The sequence below is a fragment of the Polypterus senegalus genome, chromosome 17 (assembly GCF_016835505.1).
Source record: "Polypterus senegalus isolate Bchr_013 chromosome 17, ASM1683550v1, whole genome shotgun sequence".
Lineage (NCBI taxonomy): Eukaryota > Metazoa > Chordata > Cladistia > Polypteriformes > Polypteridae > Polypterus > Polypterus senegalus.
The window spans coordinates 34,401,822-34,424,701 of NC_053170.1; the positions used below are offsets into that span (position 1 = coordinate 34,401,822).

The 22,880-nt window shown below is 40.3% G+C and overlaps 1 protein-coding gene across 1 annotated transcript in view; it reads right to left on the minus strand.

Annotated features, from left to right (window-relative positions):
• Window positions 1-22,880, minus strand: part of LOC120518147 (mannosyl-oligosaccharide 1,2-alpha-mannosidase IA) — a 534,215-nt gene that overhangs the window by 4,952 nt on the left and 506,383 nt on the right. The window contains exons 10-11 of the mRNA XM_039740772.1: window positions 15,515-15,687; window positions 13,847-13,962 (exon numbers count right to left, since the gene is read on the minus strand). Coding sequence (XP_039596706.1) covers window positions 13,847-13,962; window positions 15,515-15,687 — 289 coding nt within the window. The remainder of the gene's footprint in view (window positions 1-13,846; window positions 13,963-15,514; window positions 15,688-22,880) is intronic.

Here is a 22,880-nt window from a genome sequence, read left to right on the forward strand (position 1 = left end):
ATTTTTAATTATACTAGTGAAACAATCTGACCTATAGCCCTAAAGTAAAAACAACAAATGTAAGAATTATAAATCTCTATATATATTAAATCCAACGTCTGTCTGTCTGTATGCTTTTCACAAGAGAACTATTTAACAGATTTAGATCAGTTTTTTCTACAATTTGCTTGAACATTCCGGTTGATTTTACGACTTCTCTCATCGCGCTAAGAATCATAGTTCACTTGCGGTACTGATTTATTTGCCAAATCTAAGAGACACGCAGTGACCGGAGGGGCGGGGGGGCCCTCCTCACTCACGTGCCAGCCTCAGGGCCTATCTTACATCCGCTTAGCTACTGAACGAGAGAACTACTTAACCGATTTAGATCGGGCTTTTTTGTAGAATTTGGTTTTGCAACATTTCTCATTGCACTAAGAGAATCACAGTTCTCTTGCAGGAACGTTATATTCGCGCTAATCTGAGACAGAGGCTGCGGGCCGAGGGGAGGGTGAAGAGTGAAGTCAGGAGTACGGAGCCAGGATGCAGGTACCTCATTTTTTTTTTTAAATTTCGACAACATAATAGGTCATTAGCTCTTGATTAAGTCAAAAATCAAGGTTCTAACTCCTTTAGTTTGCAGGTAATCATGTGAGGGACAGACATTAGCATTTTATATATATGTAGATAGATAATGCACATGGTGATCATACGTTAAAATGGATATATACTTTACTTTAAAATACAAATAGGAAAAAACAAATGGGCCCTTTAGTTCTAAAACTTATTTTTTAGGACAACTATTAATACATGAAAAGCTAAGGTTCAATCTTTTTTTTAAAAGGTTTACATAGTTCAAGTTACCACAGAATAACAAAGTCCACTAACGCTTACTTTCCTTAATTTTGGGTAGAATTACAAACTGCATTGGAAATTTCCCATTATAAAAACCGAACGCCTGAAATTGTGAGTCCATGTCAAGTTTTAGCTTTCCAACCCGTCAAGAGGTATTGTTTTAGCAATGGAAAGATAAGCAGAACGGGCAGCTTATAGTCTTTGCTCACTTTGAGTGGCTCCTTTATTAGGTTCACTATTCAGGTACCAGGTCGGCCCCCCGTTGGCCTTCAGAATAGCTTGAATTCTTCAAGACCTTGACTCAGACTAGTGCTAGCAACGTTGTTTTAGAAATTTGGTCCTTAATGACTTAACAGCATAAAGCAGTTTCTGTAGATTCTTTCATGTTGTGGACTTCCCAATTCACTTCATCTGAAAGGTAGATTGAGATCTGGGGACAGTGCAGGCCAATGGAGTGAACTCAAGTCAGCATTGTGTCTGTGTAACCAACTTATGTGCTTTTGAAAGTATCCATTTGAAAATGGGCACACTGTGGGCAAAAAGGTACAATGTATAGACACATAGTGGCATTCAAATAATCCTTTGCTGATATTAAGAAACCTGTACCACCAACACAAGGCAGGATGTCAAATTTTGACTCCATCATCCTGCATGTTGCAGTAGAAATAAGACCAGGAAGCATTTGTTCAGTCACTTGTCCAGTTTTAATGCCCATTTTACTCTCATCATTCTATTTTTTATCTGACAGAACTTGAACCCAGAGTCATCATCTGCATTGCGGTCCAACATTCTGTGTATTCACAGATGGTGATCTGCACACCACTATTGTAAAGAACTGCTACTGAGTGGTTGTTGCCTTTCTGCACTGCTTACACAAAGCCGGCCATTCTTCTCCATCCTGTCTTTTTAACAAGGTGTTTTTGGTTTCTGGAGTAGTGCTCACTGGATGTGCATTGCTTATTCTACCATTCTCTGCAAACTCTAGAGAATGCAATTTGTGAGAAGTTTAAGAGGAATCACCATGTCTGACACCAACAGTCATGTCACAGTCAAGGTCCAACATGTTTTTTGTTCACAGATGGTGATCTGCACACCACTATAGTAAAGAACTGCTACTGAGTGCTTGTGTTCATTGCCTTTCTGTAAAGCTTACACAAAGCCAGCCATTCTTCTCCATCCTGAACACCTCATTAACAAGGTGTTTTGGGTGTTTTGCACACTGTTTGTGTTTTGCTTATCCCTCCATCCTCTGCAAACTCTAGAGAATGCAATTTGTGAGAAGCTTAATAGGATCCACCATGTCTGGCACCAGCAGTCACATCAAAGTCACTTATTGTACTTCTTGCCCATTCTAATGTCTGGCTGCACAACCACCTATGCCTGCACGTTAAATGCATTGAGTTGCTGCCTTCTCGTTGACCTTTTGGAGGAGCCAGTTATTAATGTTAACAAGCTGGCGTACCTAATAAAGCGGCCACTGAGTGGAAAGGCACATTTACGAGTAATATGAGATACAAGGAAAAATTGTAAATATACAGTAAGTGTTACAAAACCAAAATCAATTAATAAAATCAGTCTAATTCTAATCAGACACTGGCACACTCTGTAAAAACCTGAAGAATATGGCGGCCCTTTCATCTTATTTTCTTTCTGCTTTTCTTCAGTCCTCCCCAGGGTTCAGCTGCTCGAAGTGCTCCTGAGCCAGTTGAAACAGATAATCACTCCTGGGTTAACTTCCAATGGGATATTTCCAATATGAAACACAACTTTGGGAATCCATTGCTCCGTCTATTATTGTTTTGTCACTGCAACTTTCTGCATTGAGTCTTATAAATCCTCTCCAGAGAGTCGTATTAAACAACAGAAGTTCACAACCTTGTCCCGCCCGGACTCGCTCTAATCCCTCCCTTTGATTCATTTATTGGTAACCCTTATACAAATGTTACAGAACGCCAGCTCGTTACGAGCAATGCAAAGTTCATCAGCCTCGACACAAAGGAAGAGTGGGCGTTTAATTAGAAGCCAGCCTGTTTTGATGACATTTTATGACTGCAGCAAAGCAATAAAATCATTTTACTATACCGTAGTTCATTGTGAGTCCTTATGATGAAGCACTGGAATGACACAATACATCCAGATCTCCTTTGAGAGCAATCTGGTTTAACAAGGACTGTGATGAGACTAATTTAAGGTGCCCACAATTCATGTTTTTCATTACAAGAGTGACATTCATTGAAGTACAAGAAAAAAAAAACAGTAAAAGTTGCAATCTCATAATTGACACACACTTAGGCCTTAAATTATACGTACGTTATGAAAGATGGCGTTCTCTTTACATGTCTATCAGGCTAGCCAGTTTTACTTTTTGTATTTTAATCTAATTTTTCTTAATTGATATTTACCTCAGCTCCTTTAATTGCAAGGCAAGTTTCACTGAAGTGTCCCCAAAGAACCACTCAAAAATAAACTTTATGTTTTATAACTGTAGCTATTATGTAAGTTTGTCCAGAAATGAATAACAGTAATAAAATATTAAAACAAAAAGAACAAATTGAATCGAGTAGCTTCACTTCTATATTTGGGAGCCTATCACTGCCCACATCTAACCGGAGAGTATTAATTCATGCTGCAGATTTTATCAGCGTCATTCAAAATGTATGACTGAAGAAACAAAAGACTGATTGAACAAATGTGATTACACCCTGGGAAAAACATCTATACAAGTCAGAATGGCAGACGAGCAGACTAAGCAGAAGGCTGGCCATTTTAGGCCCCGTGCAGACCAACACGTCCATTGTGTTTTTCATATATGGTTTGCCTTCGTAGATGATAACAAAAGTACAAAATTACAACATTTCATGAAAGTCAGACATATTTACAAACAATCTTTTCATAATAACTTATAATAACTGACAAAAGTTTCACCTAGACATATTCACCATGTGGTGAAAAGCACTGGTTGTGAGTGAGCTTTTAAATAAAGATGGTGCGGCTCGGCTCTGTGTGAATGGATGCATACGGTAGTGTAGCCGGGCAGCCCTGGAGAGATTTAATGACAAACTTGTGAATGTGCGATTAATTAAGCCAGTTTCTTCAGTTAGGCATCACGCCTGCACCCACAAAAGTATAAAAGGAGATGAGAGATCAAAAAGGAAAGAGAATCGAAAAAGAAAAGATTCTGTAAAAGATGAGAGCTGTGATTGAAGAGAGCCTAGTACAACTGGGCGAGCAAGCCAGTGCAATGGGCAGGTGGATTGGTGGTCTGGATTTGCCCCATGATTAGCAAGAAGTACGGTGATAATGGGGTAGGGTCGCTCTGGCTGAGCATTAATAAAGTATCTATCTATCTATCTATCTATCTGGGGAGCAGGAGCGACTGAAGGGCTTCGGAAGATCATCTTACTGATGCATGTGTGAAAGTGGTGGGACGATGGAGCTGCACTTGGTTGTCCCAGCGGGGACCGGCTGCAGTGGCTGGGGATGGAAACCAGTTTGAAGGGTTGAGGGCACTGGCCGATCTCTCAGCAGACCAGATAGGTGAGTGCAGAGTAGAGAGGCATGAAGGCTTTGAGGACAATGAGAGAAGCACCTGTCTGATGGTATTCCTGTTGTTATCATTCATTTTGGGATTATTTTTTATTATTATTTATTGGAGACTAATTTTAATTCCCACTGAGAAATAGTAATTGGCTTTTTTGGATTATTTATTTAAGAAGAAATTTGACTGTACTTTCTTAATTTGGACACTGCTTTGCTTGTTTGAAATAGAAAGCACGATGCACTTTGATTTGCACCAGCCTCTGATTACTTTGTGTCCTCATTGTTCCTAACTATCCCGGTCCTGTCTATCGATCAAGGAGGTATTGATGCCAGCTATGGCAATTTGGGTATCACACGCCATACTTAGAAAATCAGACCCCAAACCCCTAATATTTACAAATAATCCTATGACAATAACCTCTAATAACTGACAAAGGTTTCACAAAGACATATTCACAATACTTATGATATCAGACCTCATACCCATAATATTTTGCTACCTCTGTTGTTTTATGTTAAAAAGTTAAATGGCATGGTCAATAAAGGAATTTCTAAAATGGTTTGCTTGGGTGTTCAAGCTGATTTTACTTCCTAGTTTACCAAGAAGATGGTGACAGTCATTTGCTTAGAAGGTTTCTAGTTTCTTGGTCATCTCAAATTGTCACAGGCACATCAGTAATTTTGGCTGCTTCTCTGGTAGCCAGAGTTCGGGATAATGTGGCATTAAGTAACACGTTATAATGTTATGAAGGGCAGATATCGCACCTCTCATTACATTTGAGGAAGACAGTGTGGCTACCCAATCTGCATCTGCCCAATCTGCACTACTTTCACGTAGGCATAGAGTATGTTTAATTTCACCATGTACCGCTATCTACCAGAGATATTTGCTATTTTTATGACATTTGTGGTGGACAGAAAACACTGGTAATATCTAGCATTTATAAAAATAAATACTTTTAGATTATCTTTATTTGTAAAATTGTCTTTATACTTTTATTTTAATAATTTATAATCCAGACCTTTTATTAGATAAAAATTCTGCATGCAAGTGAGTGCTGGCTGAAATTCCACAGCAATAACAAACTGTAGAGCCAGGCTGTGGAAAATTAGATGGCCGAGATGAAAGGACATGAACACACTCTTTAGTCTAAGATGTGTGTCAAGGACAACAAAACTGGACTTAAACATCTCCCAGCTGCCCCATTCATGCAATAGGCTTCATCCAAGGGCCATGCTGGGCCACAATGAACCAGAGGCCAATCAACATACTAATACGGAGAGCCACCTGGTAGTCTAAGTAAGATGAACTGATTATTATACAGGTTGTATTAATATTAGTTTGGCAACAGTCATATTTGTACTCTACTTATACTTTGGGCATATTATCTATAATACATTAATAAATGTGTAACGTATTCTCAATCTATTTACATGGGATTATAGATTTAAAAGGGAGGTAGAAGTGTTGAACTACAATAGCAGTCAGGCCTGACACTGGCCAGGCTGGTAAGAATAAGCATACATGACTAAAGATGGCATTTGGGACATACTTTCATGGTCTACATAATAAAGAGTCTAAAAGAGAAAGTAGGGTCACAGTAGAGCCCTACCACAACCTGAAATTCACCAAACGATGTTGGCTTGTGCAGATTAGTAAGCTGTTTGGGTACCCATCTTGCACAATCTTTATAGTACCCCAACTCATCATGGCATGTGCAGCTCCATAGCGGATATCCAAATGTGCAGCAGCAGCAGACAACATACTCGGTGAGTCTCCTCTGATAAAGCGGTTCGCCCGTTTGATGTAGGCTTGTGTGCGCGATGTTGATGGTTGACCAGATTGAGCTTCGTCGGTTATACTTCTTCCCACTTTAAACCTTTCTACCCGTTCACATTAACTTTTCGTTAAGTCATGCTGTTTTCACTTGCATATTGGGCCAGCAGCCTTTGGTCAATTTCAGCAGGTTTCACTCCATCTGGCCAAAGAAATCTGACAATGGCAGGTTGTTCAACAACGGTGCAGTCCTGCAGCAGAGCATCCATTTGACTTTGGCTTTAACTAGACTAATGGCAGAGTTCTGAGCTGTGTGTGCTCGAACTACCCATAAGCCATTGTGAATGCATTATACTGTGTCAGCTTCTATCCATTGCGGTTACTGTGTATTTTTCAAATTGACTTTATTTTTTGATAGCCCATCATTGGATTTATAGAGACCAAAAAGTCTTCAATATCCAGTCAACTGAAAAAGCTGTTACCATCTTGCGTTGTAAAATGTAGGACTGTATTCCAACAAGCATTTAAATTTTTTCATCACATCTCTTTGACGGTTCAGTGGACATGAAGAAATCAGTTTGGAGTTATAGCATCTGTATCTTAAACTTAATTGTTAGTGAATGTAGGATAGTTAACTGCTAAATCTAAATGCTTTCCTGTTGATCACCATGTACCACTTTTGATGAAGAGCCCCAAGACTGGCGAGACTAAGAGACACGGGCATACTGGTTGTTTTACCCAAGAAACTCTTCAGAGAGCTGGGATCACCCAATCAATAAGTGCATTCAAGCACTTTTCAAGAACAATTTACAAACTCATTTAGCAAAAGATATTGTTAATAGTGGACCTAATTTGAGAAATGTTATTAAAAACGAGGTAAATAAAAGATGTAGATTTGTTTTCTATGTTGACTACTTTATTTCTTATCTGGCTCTGCTAATCAAGTGACTAAGTTAAGCGGCCATTCGTAGTATCCTTTCAAAAATGAAGAAAAATGTATTCCACTCAGCTTAACTACAGCTTATACTAAGCATTTAGACTGGCAGTGATGGAGCTCAGAAATCAATTCCCTCTTTTTAATGAGAATTACTGTTTCATTAACAATAATGAAAACTTACCACTCTTCTGTTTCAGTAAAGTTTGCTTGAATGGAAGCAAAAACATTCCCCGTTTTTTATTATATGGCCATTGCTATTTGTCTAAGTATGGCTCTGCTGTCATTATGGTTATAAACCTCTTCTGGGGTCGCAGAATGGAACAGATTTTCTTATTCAGGTGCTTGTAATAAAAAGTTCAAAACTTGTATTCGGAAGCCTAGATGATTCTTGAATGTTTGGTACCACCAATTGATAGTTTTCAGAGACACATATATCTTGTAGAGAAGTATGAAATGTGGCTGCGATATAGCAGTGATATTTTCCTTTCATTGATTTATTAACAATAAGCCTTGCAATGCACTAACACCGTGTACATCAAAAGTCAACACATCAGCCGTTGTTGAAGTAAATCAAGACAAATCATTGCAGGCCATTTCACCTTTAACCCAAGCGATCCCGGAGTAATTTGTCAGAGCCTGAAGTATTCTGGAAACAAGAATAAAGTTAGAAAATTCAAGTGTCCATTTAATTGGTGTGAATACTTATGCAGCACAAGCAATTAAAGGTTATTATTTTTAAATATTTCCTCTGTTTGTTTCTCACATAAATATAATTGGTTTTGTAAGACTGTATATAATTTCAAAAAGGCCTGACATGATTCGTCTTGATTTTAGCCTTTACATTAACAAAAGCTTACATTTCAAAAAGCATGTAAAGACATATACTGTACTGCACTGTACTGTATGTGCACACAACTTTACCCTCAGTAAACAGACACGCTGCACATACAGTCACACACGTCCTTAGTGTTACACACGCTCAAGCAGAAGTGAACAGTTGCTTACACTATACTGTACATATTGACTGTAGGCAACGTTTTATGTGCTCTTAACTGGTTGGCACCATCTTTGTGATGAGATTTTTGTGTGGCTGTGAAATGACATTTCTTTGTGTGAGACATTGGGGGGGTAATTGCTTTATTAGTGTAGACCCTCACTATTAAGTTATAATCAAGTTAGGATGTCACTTGTACAGCCTGGACTGACTGGTACGCCGCGGCAGACTAAATCACATGGGACAAGCCAGCTGTTGGCTGTTGATGAGCAACAAATTACAGCGATAAGAGCCGAGCTGCTGCTGCTACTGCTGACATATAAACAGCTACATCTGTAAAGAACTGGACCATACTAGACACTGAAGGTTCATCTCTACGGCAAAGTTTATAAAAAGAAAAAATAACTTTTGAAAAAACCTTCACACTAACTAACGTAAGTATTGGCATTTACTTATTTCGCTAACACCTTTATCCAAAGCAACTTGCAAAATATGTGATGCAATTAGTTACAATTATTTTCTTTTTCCAACGTGAGCACCGTGGGGTGAAGTGACTTGCTCAGGGTCACACAATGTCAGCGGCAGATTTGAACCCACATCCTCAGTGTTTGAAGGCCAAAGCCTTAGCCACTAAGCTGTGCTTCTCCTACTGCCTTCTTGTAAAGCTTTGACATAAAACCATGGTTGATGTATTGATCAAATTGTGATTTTCATCACAATCCCCAAAAATCCATTGTTATTGCTCCGAGGTATTAAAAGAGTAAATATAGAATATGACTTTCAAACACCTGTCAGTCCAGCGAAAGCAGGTGCCAGCATGCTGGAAGAACAGCCCCGGTTCTAAAGTGAACATCAATATGCCTTTTCCCCATCGTGCTGTCTGGCTTTTTTCAGCGTTACTTCATCTTCAACTGTCATGATGACAATATATGACTCTATGCTTGTGATATTATGAAAGGCAGACTTGGAAGAAAACTAAAGCCTAATTTACCTAGTGTGTAGGACACAGTAGCAGAAGCGTGACTGGTGTTACATTTAACAGTGTGTGACGCCTGACAGACCACTTAGTAGACAGTACAGTATTTTACACAGGAACTGCCCCAGTACAGCAGTGAGCAGTCATACTGTATGCCCACATTATAATAATCAGAACTTCGGCCCCAGGAGTCCTTAAGCAGTGCAGATATTATACCAGTAAGACTCATTTCAACTTACATTAAGAATTCTTTAAAAGCTGCAGTATAAAACAAGAACAATTAGAATCAGCTTGGAAGTTTGAGGACTCTTGTGGTAGAGGCAGAGATTGAACAATCCGACCTGAGAGACATGTTAGCCAAACTGATGGATTAGCCAGTCTTGGTCAGCTGTTAGCAAAATCCTTGCAACACATATTTGAGTGATTTAAAATGGCCACCTGACTTGTGCCGTGGGCATAACTATGCATTTGCACCCTCACGTTATCAGCAAAAGTAGCTAGGTGTCATGGTCTGGTCCTAAATGTAATCCTAACCCTAACCCAGTCTCTCTTAAACTAGCAAAGGGGATGTGATCCTCTCATCTAATCATTAAACAGGAGCAGAAGATTTTCTTTCACTCTATAAAGAAAACAATGCTTTCACCTGGTGATAAATAACATCATAAAACAAACTGTGCAGTATATACAAAAAATTAACTATAGCCGTTTGAAAAAACAAATATTAGAGTGTCAGGAGTGATTGGTGACAGACGGGTATCAGCAAGAGTGAAAGGGAAGGTCTACAGGATGGTAGTGAGACCAGTTGTGTTATATGGGTTGGAGACGGCGGCACTGACCAGAAAGCAGGAGACAGAGCTGGAGGTGGCAGAGTTAAAGATGTTAAGATTTGCACTGGGTGTGACGAGGATGGACAGGATTAGAAATGAGGACATTAGAGGGTCAGCTCAGGTGGGACGGATGGGAGACAAAGTCAGAGAGGCAAGATTGCGTTGGTTTGGACATGTGCAGAGGAGAGATGCTGAGTATACTGGGAGAAGGATGTTAAAGATAGAGCTGCCAGGCAAAAGGAAAAGAGGAAGGCCTAAGAGAAGATTTATGGATGTGGTGAGAGAGGACATGCAGGTGGTGGGTGTAACAGAACAAGATGCAGAAGACAGGATGATATGGAAGAAGATAATTCGCTGTGGAAACCCCTAACAGGAGCAGCTGAAAGAAGAAGAAGTTTATACAGTACTGTCACACATGTGAGCGCAGGAAGTGTTGTATGGGCACGAGAGAGGGGAAGCACTGGGGAAAGACTAAGAAGTTGGTAACTCGGTTTCTGTTGCCATTAATGGAATGGATGAGAAGACCCTGGAAGATGCCTGACGTCACTTCTGCCATATCGGCAGCTCTTTCAGCTCCCAAAAGCTATAAACTGCCACCTCACCAGAAGTTGGTGTTCGTTTTTGAGAGCAGCTTCTGAGGAGGATGAAACTCACACAAAGGTAGTTTGAGATTTGGCTCAGCAGTGAGAAGTGGAGCTCCAAATTTTATCGGTGTGTGCTTATTCCGCTAGACACAGGCATTAGACAGCACACCGGGGAAGCATCTTCTGGCTCTAATGACATCTGAATAATGGGAATAGTAAATGGAGACACATGATTACTGACTCCTTCTCTATTTCTACCTGAAGAGTGTTCCAGTTGCAAACGGTTTGTCCCTGTTGCCTTGCACTATACACTCACCTAAAGGCTTATTAGTAACACCATACTAATACGGTGTTTGACCCCCTTTCGCCTTCAGAACTGCCTTAATTCTATGTGGCATTGATTCAACAAAGTGCTGAAAGCATTCTTTAGAAATGTTGGCCCATATTGATAGGATAGCATCTTGCAGTTGATGGAGATTTGTGAGATGCACATCCAGTGCACGAAGCTCCCGTTCCACCACATCCCAAAGATGCTCTATTGGGTTGAGATCTGGTCTGATCGGGCCATTTTAGTACAGTGAGCTCATTGTCATGTTCAAAACACAAATTTGAAATGATTCGAGCTTTGTGACATGGTGCATTATCTTGCTGGAAGTAGCCATCAGAGGATGGGTACATGGTGGTCATGAAGGAATGGACATGGTCAGAAACAATGCTCAGGTAGCCCGTGGCATTTAAACGATGCCCAATTGGCACTAAGGGGCCTAAAGAGTGCCAAGAAAACATCCCCCACACCATTACACCACCACCACCAGCCTGCACAGTGGTAACAAGGCATGATGGATCCATGTTCTCATTCTGTTTATGCCAAATTCTGACTCTACCATTTGAATGTCTCAACAGAAATCGAGACTCATCAGACCAGGCAACATTTTTCCAGTCTTCAACTGTCCAATTTTGTTGAGCTTGTGCAAATTGTAGCCTCTTTTTCCTATTTGTAGTGGAGATGATTGGTACCCGGTGGGGTCTTCTGCTGTTGTAGCCCATCCGCCTCAAGGTTGTGCGTGTTGTGGCTTCACAAATGCTTTGCTGCATACCTTGGTTGTAACGAGTGGTTATTTCAGTCAAAGTTGCTCTTCTATCAGCTTGAATCAGTCGGCCCATTCTCCTCTGACCTCTAGCATCAACAAGGCATTTTCGCCCACAGGACTGCCGCATACTGGATGTTTTTCCCTTTTCACACCATTCTTTGTAAACCCTAGAAATGGTTGTGCGTGAAAATCCCAGTAACTGAGCAGATTGTGAAATACTCAGACCGGCCCGTCTGGCACCAACAACCATGCCACGCTCAAAATTGCTTAAATCACCTTTCTTTCCCATTCTGACATTCAGATTGGAATTCAGGAGATTGACCAGGACCACACCCCTAAATGCATTGAAGCAACTGCCATGTGATTGGTTGATTAGATAATTGCATTAATGAGAAATTGAACAGGTGTTCCTAATAATCCTTTAGGTGAGTGTATTTAAGAATCAAAAAGACGGAAGTCAGTGTTCACACTTGAACCCTTGGCACTTCTCCAAATTTAGAAGCGATTCTTTGTTGCACACTTAATTTCACTGTGGGAAGTAGGGCTCCATCAAGGCTGAGTGTTGTTACTGCTCCTATCTAAATTTAAGGCTAAAGGTAGCATTGTTGCTACATGTAGATGATGTTGTCCTCTTTGCCTTATCTGACTGTGACCCTCAGCACACACTCAAGTGATTTGCAGCCAAGTGTGAAACAGCCGGAATGAGGATCAGAACCTTGAAGTTAGCAGTCATGGTTCTCCCTTGGAAAAGAGTGGACTGGTCTCTCCAGAAGAGAGGACAGCTGTCCTTGGTGGAGGAATTCAGGTATCTTGCGATATTGTTTACGAATGATGGGAAAAGGGAATGTGAAATCATCAAGAGGATTGAAGTGGTAGCAGCTATACTGTGGATGCTGTACAAATCCATGGTGATGAAGCAATAACTGAGTCTAAAAAGAAAAACCAATGGTTTACCAGTCAATCTACATCACTATCTGCACATATGGTCATGACCTGTGGGTAATGACAAAAAGAATGAGATCGCAAGTACAAACAACAATAATGAAGTTTGTGTGCAGAAGGCTGGACTGACACTCAGTGATAGAGAGGGAAGCTCAGCGATTTGGAGGAGCTTATCGATAAGTTCACTGCTTCTTTGGCTTGAGAGGAGCCAGTTGTGGTGGTTTGGGCATGTCGTAAGAATGCTCCCTTGGTGAGCTAATTCTCCCTAGCGCTGCTCTATCCCACTGAGTGGAAGAAACGCAGCATACCCAGGACTCACTGCAATCTGTAGCTGGAGACAGGCAAGTCTGAGCTGATCTGCTTGGCTTGAAGCCACTGCGACCCTCACCAACAAAAGTGGTTTCACAAAAGTAGAAGAGATGAGATGAGCTATTGCATACTTGCCAAGATTGGTTTTATATTTGTATAATCGTTTTCATGTTATAAATATATTATACACACACAAAGTCCAGAAATGGGTTCCCTCAACTTGGTTAGCCAAAGTTATATTAGAAAGTACAGTATCTCTAATATGATATTTCATACTTCAACAAGTACTATGGAATATGCAAGGAACAATCTCTTACTCAAACATTTCTTTTATTTTTGTTATGTACCTTGTCTTCTTTATACTGAGCCAAAGGGGGTAGTGCCACTTGAGGCTAGCGCTGTGGCGTTAGTTAATTCTGCTTCTGTTATCAGCTCCCTCTTGGGTTTGGAGATTTTGTGTTTTTTTTATTTTTGACATCTGGTTTATGGAATTTGTCTCTTTTTGGGGGATATGATTTCTAGGTTAGGAACTTCTTATATCTGGTTTAGATTTTATCTTTTTGGCAAACCTTTTTCATATTGTTTTGCTTCTGCTACTTTATTGATTTTCCCTTTTCAAGATAAACCCCTTGAATTTTAAAGAATATACTTTTGTGATTTGGGCAAGGAGTGTAAACATGGTTCCCCTCTCTGTTTTCTCAAGTTTATCAATATGAAAGCTCTGTATAGGCTGAAAATCTATTTTTTGATTTTGTGGCTAGGCTGATTCTGTGTCTTGGCCTCACTGGAAACTTGAAATGTACCTTTTGGAGGTTTAGATACAGCGTTGAGAGCCCAGCAGATCATAACAAACAGAAGGCTACGAGTGCTAGCTAACCTACTGTATAGTTTAATTTAAATTTCCTGAATGTGGGAACTACATAGATACTTTCCTTATGGATGTGTGACAAGTAGTACTACACTTGCAACTTTGCTTCCTCTACCACAATTCCAAGCAAGATCTGCATTCAAATAAGAGATTTACTTCATACTTACTTCAGTGTTTCTGCTAAGAAGAAACTTTGCTGCATGTTATCATAGTTTGGTGTTGTTGAGTACACATCTCTTATCCCAGAAAAACCTGCGTCAACTCTGCAATACTTCTCCAATGCCTATAACAAACAACAATATAAAGCACACTGTAAATTTTTCATTGTTTAAACACAGAAAAGACTTAATTTATGTGAAAAATGAAAACTGCAAGAACAAGAAGTCCATTCTAGTGTATGCTGTAGCACACAGACACTCATTCAAATGGGACATGGCAGACTAACCAGTGTATCTAGGAGAGACAAATACACACAGTAATGGAAGGAGCAAGCAAACTTCTCGTAGACACTAAGTGAGTTGTGGTCTGAACTCAGGAGTGTGAAGCTGTGAGAGTTTAAAAAGGGTGTATAATGCAATGTTCACTAGACCACTCAGCACCGCTGCCTCTCCAGACCTCGCATGTACAGTGATTGCTGAGCTTGTCTGTCTTTATTGCAGAGTGGTGCTAAATTAGAAATATGAGAATGGAAAGGCCCAAGGCTGTACACCCCAAACATAGAGTTATACTGATCTGGAAATGACGACTTTTATTTCAGAATTATCCTTAAAAGGGAATGGAAAATGACTTCATACTGTGCACTGCAGGCCAATAATTAACTAATAATGGAAAGACTATATATGTACGGTATATGCCTCTCCTGCAAAGCAAGGAATGCTGGCAAATAATGGCAAAGACCAATTTATTTTCACTGAACCTTAATTGAGCATGCAGGAATTGAGAAGATTTGTGACTATACCAGAGGTGTCCAAATCCAGTCCTGGAGGGCCGCAGTGTCTGCAGGTTTTCATTCTAACCCGTTTCCTAATCAGTGACCAGTTTTCACTGCTAATTAACTTCTTTCCCTTCATTTTAAAATCTCTGCTTTTCAGTCCTCTGAAATGATTCTTTTTTTCATTAGATGATTTTCTGTTTTTTCCAAGACATCAACATGCTTTGGTGACTTGAGCAAATTAACCTTATTGAGACATTAATTTTTATTTATTTTCAGATGATGGGCACAGGTGAGCTGGTCATGTGGCAGCTCATTTTGCGTCTCATTATCATTTAGATGAAAATTACGGAAAAAGAAACAACTAAGGTCTGAGTCAAGTTAATTAAAATTGAGGCAAAAGAAGTTCATCAGCAGCAAAAATAAGTCACTAATTAAGAAAATGGTTAGAATGAAAACTTGCTGCCACTGTGGCCCTCAAGGACTGGAGCTGGACACCGCTGGACTATACACTTAACTAGTTAGAGCTCATGGATGCCACTGTGTCTGCCACCTTACCATGGGGAATGCAGAAATTGGAAATACCTCATGAAAATGTTTGATACAGAAATTTTCTGTTTTGTGGACTAAGTTAGTGAAAGAGTGCAGTGCAGTCGGAGAATGAGTGAAGTGGAAATGATTTAAATATATGCCCACACTGCCCTGCTACTAATAATCTCTGATTACCCGGGAGTACTGGGAAGAGTAGAACATTTCCTTCTTCAAAGGGTGTGCATAAAACTGTGGATTTCAATAAATACAATAGATTCATCCCATATGACAACTGAGTAAAGTGAGAATGGAACCCGTATCTCCCGTCCATTCAGAGAGAATAGAAGGTCAAGCAGGCTTTATTTATGCATACCTGTATTGCTTCCCAGCCCCATTCCCGGTATTTGGGGTCATGGGTCAGCCTCCACATATACATGTAGCTCTCCACCACTTCTGGCCGCAGGATGTAATATCTGTCACTCAGCCTTGTTGCTGTGGCTTCAGCACCGCCATCAAAACGGAACGCCTCAGGACCCAGTTTAGTGTCTACAAAAATAATCACACAAAAAAAAACAACAGAAAGCATTGAGCTTAGCAAGCATTTCTTTGGAGAATTAACCAATTCAATGTGAAACAAAACAACCAATGCATCATAAACTAGAAAAGGGGAAAGAGGGCCCAATCAGCTCAAGTGTAACGGAAAATGAGGCGAACTGAGCAAAGGAAGCCCAGTGTGAGTTAATGTGGAGAGTTTTTCTGTAGTTCTGCCGAGGCACAGAGGATTGTAGTGTTCATCTGTTTTAAAAGCTCTTGAAATATTATGAGTTTTTAAACTGCCCACGCTGCCATGTGAACAAAAAGGTAAACAGCACTGCACAGAGCGCTGTCCTGTGCCCTACCGCTGCAGTAAATGAGCAGGCTAGCGTCTCTCTCACGCTTCACATAGCCCATAAGGGACCAGGAGGAGATGCTTGACTTTTATTCCATTTGTTTTGATCTGCAGATTTAATGCATCACAGGTTAAAAGGTGGCCTTCACTCCGCAGCTCTTCGGAATAACCTTGTAACGTTCCTAACACTGCTTGCTCATCCAGCTTTGTTATGAAATAATGCCTCACACTACAGGTGTTCTTATTACAGGCCACGAGGATCTTGATTGTTTTTCGCTGTATGCTTTTTGTGTTAGACACTGGTATCCTATTTACTTTGCCTAGTGCCGAGTACATCAGCTCTCCTTGTAGCAAATCATATGGAAAAAAGTGGCATAGTAATATGCACCAAGATCTTAAAAATATCAGGGCTTGTTACAATTGTTAATATGTATTTGTGACAATTGGAACACAGATTGTTGAAGTGTCTTGCTGAGATTCATTTGAAAGTGGGAATTGAGTTAGAGAGCTTTGTATTTTAAAAGTGCGCTGCCTTGGCCACTCGTTTAGGGAAACCAATTCCCAATATTGGTTGCTGTATTGGATCTCAAACAGGAACCCAAATTTATGAACTTGGCTAAGCTTGACTCTAATCGTCCTTTCGACAATCTTCATTCCTGCTTAATGGGCCTAAAACCTTGGGGGGTGCATGGGATTGTGCCAAAGTAACAGATACCTCAGGTTAAAAAAAGTCTCAACATAAAGTCACAGCTTAAGAAAGTCGAGTAACTGATGCTATGTGACATTTGAGGGACACAAAGTCTGGATGAGCTCTAACTACGGAAAATCTAGGAACTGAGCTGTGCTCATATCAGGGCTATGGATTTGGTGTTGGATGCAATTATTGGGTTAATGGATTTGGAGTCGGACTAAACGTAAATTGTAATACAATGTGTTAAAATGTCCAATTTCATTAATACTATGTGATTAAACCATTTCTTCTTCTACTTTTTGAAAAAATTATAGCCTCTTTTTTAATTTTGTAAGTTTTGTCTTATGTTAAATATTTGTAACTTCTTTAAAAAAATAATAAAAACACTACAATGACATTGTTACAGCCTTTAAACCTGAAATATAACAGGTTATGGTGCTAAAAAAGTAGCATGATGAATCATGTTGGCAGTGATGAAACATCTTGTATGTTGTATGCTGTGTGCTTTCAGGCAATGCTGTAAATACAGTATAAGAGTATAGTTACAAAAATTGAGAAGTTGAAATCGGAGTCGCTGCTACAAAAACTGACAAGTTGGAGTCGCTGGTACTAAAAACTGAGAATTGAAAGTTGCTGGTACTTAGAACTGAGAAGTCGAAGTTGGAGTCGCTGATACTAAAAACTGAGAAGTCAGAGTCACTGGTACCATAAACTGAGAAGTCGGAGTCGCTGGTACAAAACACTGAGGTCGAAGTCCGAGTCGCTGGTACTAAAAATTGAGAAGTCGAATTTGGAGTTGCTGGTACCAAAACTTGAGAAGTCAAAGTTGGAGTTGCTGGTACTAAAAATTGAGAAGTTGAAGTTGGAGTCACTGGTACCAAAAACTGAGAAGTCGGAGTCACTAGTACCAAAAACTGAGAAGTCGGAATTGCTGGCACTAAAAATTGAGAAGTCCAAGTTGGAGTCGCTGGTACAAAAAACTAAGGTCGAAGTCCGAGTCGCTGGTACTAAAAATTGAGAAATCGAAATTGGAGTTGCTGCTATTAAAAACTAAGAAGTCAAAGTCAGAGTCACTGGTACTGAAAATTGAGAAGTCGAAGTTGGAGTCACTGGTACCAAGAACCTAGAAATTGGGGTCTCTGGTACTAAAAATTGAGAAGTCGAAGTTGCTAGGTTCCAAAAACCAAGAAGTCGGAGTTGTTGGTACCAAAAACTGAGAAGTCAAAGTTGGAGTTGCTGGTGAAAAAAATTGAAAACTTGAAGTGGAAGGTTATGCATACCAACTCCACAGGTCTGGCTCATCTGCTGTGTACATTATAGGAATACAGGATCAAGATAATGTCACAACTTGGAAAATCAGGTAAATAATGTTGCAGTGACATGCTATGTGATTTATGAGGGATATGAAGTCAGGATGACATCACAGGATCATAATGATCTAACTATTAAAAAAAACTGAGCAACTAATGCCATGCTGGTACAACTTGTGAGTTATGGCAGATATATCATCAGGATAATGTCAACACTTTACAAAATCAAATAATTAGATATAAGTGAAAAGAAAAATCAAGTAATTATAGATAAGTAAAATGATTTATGTGAAGCTGAATTTGCAACAAAACCTGGGGTTTCATTTCACAAAAACATTTGTGAAACAGCTAGTTTTACAACCACTAAAATTCAGGCCGGCCCATTACCAAATGTATTTTCACCTCATCTACAATCTTCTTCTCCATGTGCAGAGCATGGAAAAGAGGACACAAATAGAGACCACATCCCAGCAAACTTGGCAGAGGAGCTTTTCCCCTGTTAAATAACTGGTCAGGGGTGTGGTCACCAGCGGGTCTTCAGAAGAATCCCAGTGGGGACTGGTTTACAGACTTTGGGAAAGTGAGAGCAGATGATGTTATCACTGACCCCAAATGAGTAAAGGAGCAAAACCGGTAGCGTGCATTATCAGATCACTCCGAGTAATTAATGTTGTGATAACATACTATGTGACATATAAGGGGTACTGGGTCATGACAATATCACAGCATGGCAAACTAAAGTAACTAATATGCCACAGAACGATTATGTGACAATTTGGCAAAATTGAGTGACTAATGCTGCTTATATGACATGTTATTTATGGAGATAAAGGGTCAGGATACCGTTAAAGCTTATTAAAATCAACTATCCAATGTTGCAATGGTATGCTATGTGACATATGAGGGTAGGGGGTCAGGACGATACCACAACTTGGTGAATCTGAGTAACTAGTGCTGTGCTATAGTTACAATTTGGCGAAAATGAGAAACAAATTCTGTGCTTACATACTATGACAAATTTTGGTGCTATGGAATCAGGATGGGCATGGTGGCGCAGTGGTAGCGCTGCTGCCTCGCAGTTAGGAGACCTGGGTTCGCTTCCCGGGTCCTCCCTGCGTGGAGTTTGCATGTTCTCCCCGTGTCTGCGTGGGTTTCCTCCGGTTTCCTCCCACAATCCAAAGACATGCAGGTTAGGTGGATTGGTGATTCTAAATTGGCCTTGGTGTGTTTGCGTGTGTCCTGTGGTGGGTTGGCACCCTGCTCAGGATTGGTTCCTGCCTTGTGCCCTGTGTTGGCTGGGATTGGCTCCAGCAGACCCCCGTGACCCTGTATTCGGACTCAGCGGGTTAGAAAATGGATGGATGGATGGAATCAGGATGACTGCGGTGGGCTGGCACCCTAACCAGGGTTTGCTTCCTGCCTTGCACCCTGTGTTGGCTGGGATTGGCTCTGGCAGACCCCCGTGACCCTGTAGTTGGGATATAGCGGATTGGATAATGGATGGAATCAGGATGATACAAATGCTTAGTGCAATCGAGTGATTAACGTTATGCTTAAATGGTATGTGAAACACACCAGATACACGGTCAGGATAATGGCACGGCTCAGCAAAACTGAGTGACTAATGCTCTGCTCATATACTGTATGATATACGAGGGATCTGGGGTCAGGATGACATCACAGCTTTCACTGGGGAAATCGAGTAACTAATGCCGCGATTTCAGGCATGTTGATATATGGGGGATATGATGCCAAGAACATGTCACAAATCTGCAAATATTAAGTAACACAATTATATATGAATTTCCTTAGTGGTTTTCATGCAGAATTTCCCAATGGATGCATCTAATCTTTCATGAAAGCCAAGTATAGTCCTCCCTCAGAGTGATCAAGTCATTATTTCAACTTTTCCAACCTGACGTGAATGCCTTAATACCTCTGACCCACTGTGCTTCAGTCAGCATACCTACATATATAATCTTGGCAAAAATCTGAACAATTACGTTAACATTAAAAAAATTATTAATACAAATGGACATGGGCAACAATACTAATCAGCATTTCTTTTGCTATATTGCGTCTGTAAATTGCTGGGGTCAACTTCTTACTTTCTTTACATGTCAGATTTTCAGCTCCAAAATGTTCCATTTGGCTGCTGGGTAAAGTAAATCTAAGAATCTTATGCAAAGAATTGTAAAAGTTTTTTAAAGAAGAGCTAAAAAGCATGAAAAAAAATGCCAAAGTAATGCATCCAGAAATGAAACCAGCACACCATGAAAGAAAGAGGATGGCTGAGACAGGAGATTCAGCTGATGAATGCGTTACTCAAACAGGATACGGCACACAGTGTACGCCGATATTCTTTCAGCTGTCAGACTGTGCAGGCTCTAAAGTATACTCGACGGAGAGCAGGGAAAACAAACCTTGACGCAGGCGGAGAGCTGTAACTGGCATTTTCAACAATGCTGATAACACAAAGAAAAATGAAAAATTGACAACGACTAAGGAAGGCAAGCGCAGTGAAATGCCTAACAGGAGGAAAAAGAAAAAAAAAGGTGGCAAGGCTTCACAGTACCAACTGCGTACTCCTTGTGCTGTTCTCATCCTGCCCTCTCTGGCCTCCACTAACAAGAGGGTTACTTTAGAAATGCAGTGTGAGAATTGCTGCCATACTGGGGCCAGAGTGACAGTCAATGCTTAGATGACTAAGGGGAAGTTAGCAACAAGATATCCAGTACCAGGGATAAAAGCCAACCGCAAAAATCCTTACAAATGTCTATGTGACATACTGGCATTTTACACTGTGCTGGCTCAGTGGACGTGTCCTTCAGCACACTAATTATTAGATAGTGTGTTATTCAGTGTGCTATTTATCACATTGCCAAAAAGTGCTTAATGGCACCTTCACGTGTAAATACAGTACACAGTACCAGCAAGGACAGCTAATGTCTCGTTAGGCGAATGTTTTTTGTAGTCTATGGTACTTCATTTGCTACTAAATTTAAATTTTAAATATAATTAGGTGTTTAGGACTGTTTGTCAGGATTTGAGTAACTTTTTCTGTGCTATCTACTGGTTTTTGGTGACATCATTGGCTCCAGTTTGCTTGTCATTACTTATCATGGGGCACATTTGTGCATGCGTGAATTTGTATGTGGATGCGTGTATGACGTCATGTTAAGCCACGTAAAAAGAAAAAAAACAAACAAACAAAAGGCAAGTCTGGCATCAGCATGTCTGCTATTCAATGAATAGACCTGCCGGCACAAGGCAATTAGCTTATTGAGCGACTTCTGATGTTTTTAAGAATTTGCTCTGGTTTACATCTGCTTCATAATTTAATCTTGCTCCCTTTGGTTTTGGTTGCTGTATGTTATGTATTGTGTGCTGACCCAGCCTGTTTGAAATCTCCAGAAAATAAACCTCTTGTCATTTAAGGCTGAATAAGGCAAAGGAGGATGAGAAAATGGATAAATAACTTACATGCTTTGTTATGCTTGTGTGCTAGAGAGTCACCTTCCAGACTCGCCTAAAATATGTGGTACAACCCCAGGACAAGAGGGGGCGCTGTCTGCTAACAGTCTTGTCTCCTTTTTCCCCTCACAGTACCAAGAAACCACCCTTGATGGTGGAGCCAGAGAAGCCCTCGACGACTTTCGGTCTGGCCAATATAAAATGGAGACGTTCCCTGAAGGTGGTGTCTCATTTGGGCCTGACAGCCTGACTGTCAGAAATGACTCCAGATCTGTAGCACCAGAGAACGCAGCCAGAGGGCGATAAGAGGTCACTGCCTGGGTTGTATTAATAGTGCCACCGTGTGCCTGTTAAGTTCACTTTGGCTTTTATATATTTTTTGTAATTAAATGGGGTATGCCCGGCTGGCATCCCAACTATTTTGGGATTTGCTCTACCTTCTCACTTGGACCCCCTACAGTTTACATGCTTTTATGCATATATGTCACTTGTATGCTTTGTAACTCCTTACTAAATTAAATAACCTTTAATAGAAAATACTTTCCTATACACAATATTTTGAATGAGCACTCTTTGCTCATTGAGAATTAATTTTCCTTGCGTTTCTGTATAATGAAATTTTACATTAAAGTGAGGTTGCACTAGAGTGAATAACATATGCTTGATCATGAGTAAAAACTGGCAATGAAAAATAAATACTCAAAATATCTAAAGTAGGCTGAGCGATGGAAATGGAGGAAATGTCCCATGTGCTTACATGGTAAAATGCAGAATAAAAATTATTGCAGTAATAAGGCTAGAAACACACATATCTGCATCAGCCATAAAATCACTATCCTTTCAGCAGGTTGTTCAAATTAGAGTTTCTGCTGTGTGTTTAGTCCCATCTACGTATTCACTGCATTCACTTCCCCATGTTGCGTCGCTTTATGCTATAGGCCATTTGGGAATACACGAGTGAGAGTCAAATTAGTGAAATCTAAAGTGTCAGCCTTGAGCCGTACATAGATATATGGACTAAAAGGGTAAAGCAGACAAAGCAACTAAAGGAGAGGTGGCAGATTATATATTCATACTGGCAGAGCCTACTTAGCCCCAGTTCACCGTGAATATCTGAGACATTTCATACAAACCGTGCACTGTTATAAGACTGGAGATAATTGTAACTACTGTATATTATAATAACATGTGTGACATGGTTAGCATGGCTACCTCACAAGATCCGCTGTCCTGAGCTGAAATTGCCGCTTTTTGTTTGGGGTCCTTCCACATACCCAAAGATGGGCTGGTTAGGTTAACTGGTGAGTCTAAATTGGCCCAGAGTGAGTGTAAGAGGACCCAGACATGGACTGGCATCCTGCCTTGCTGTGAGACC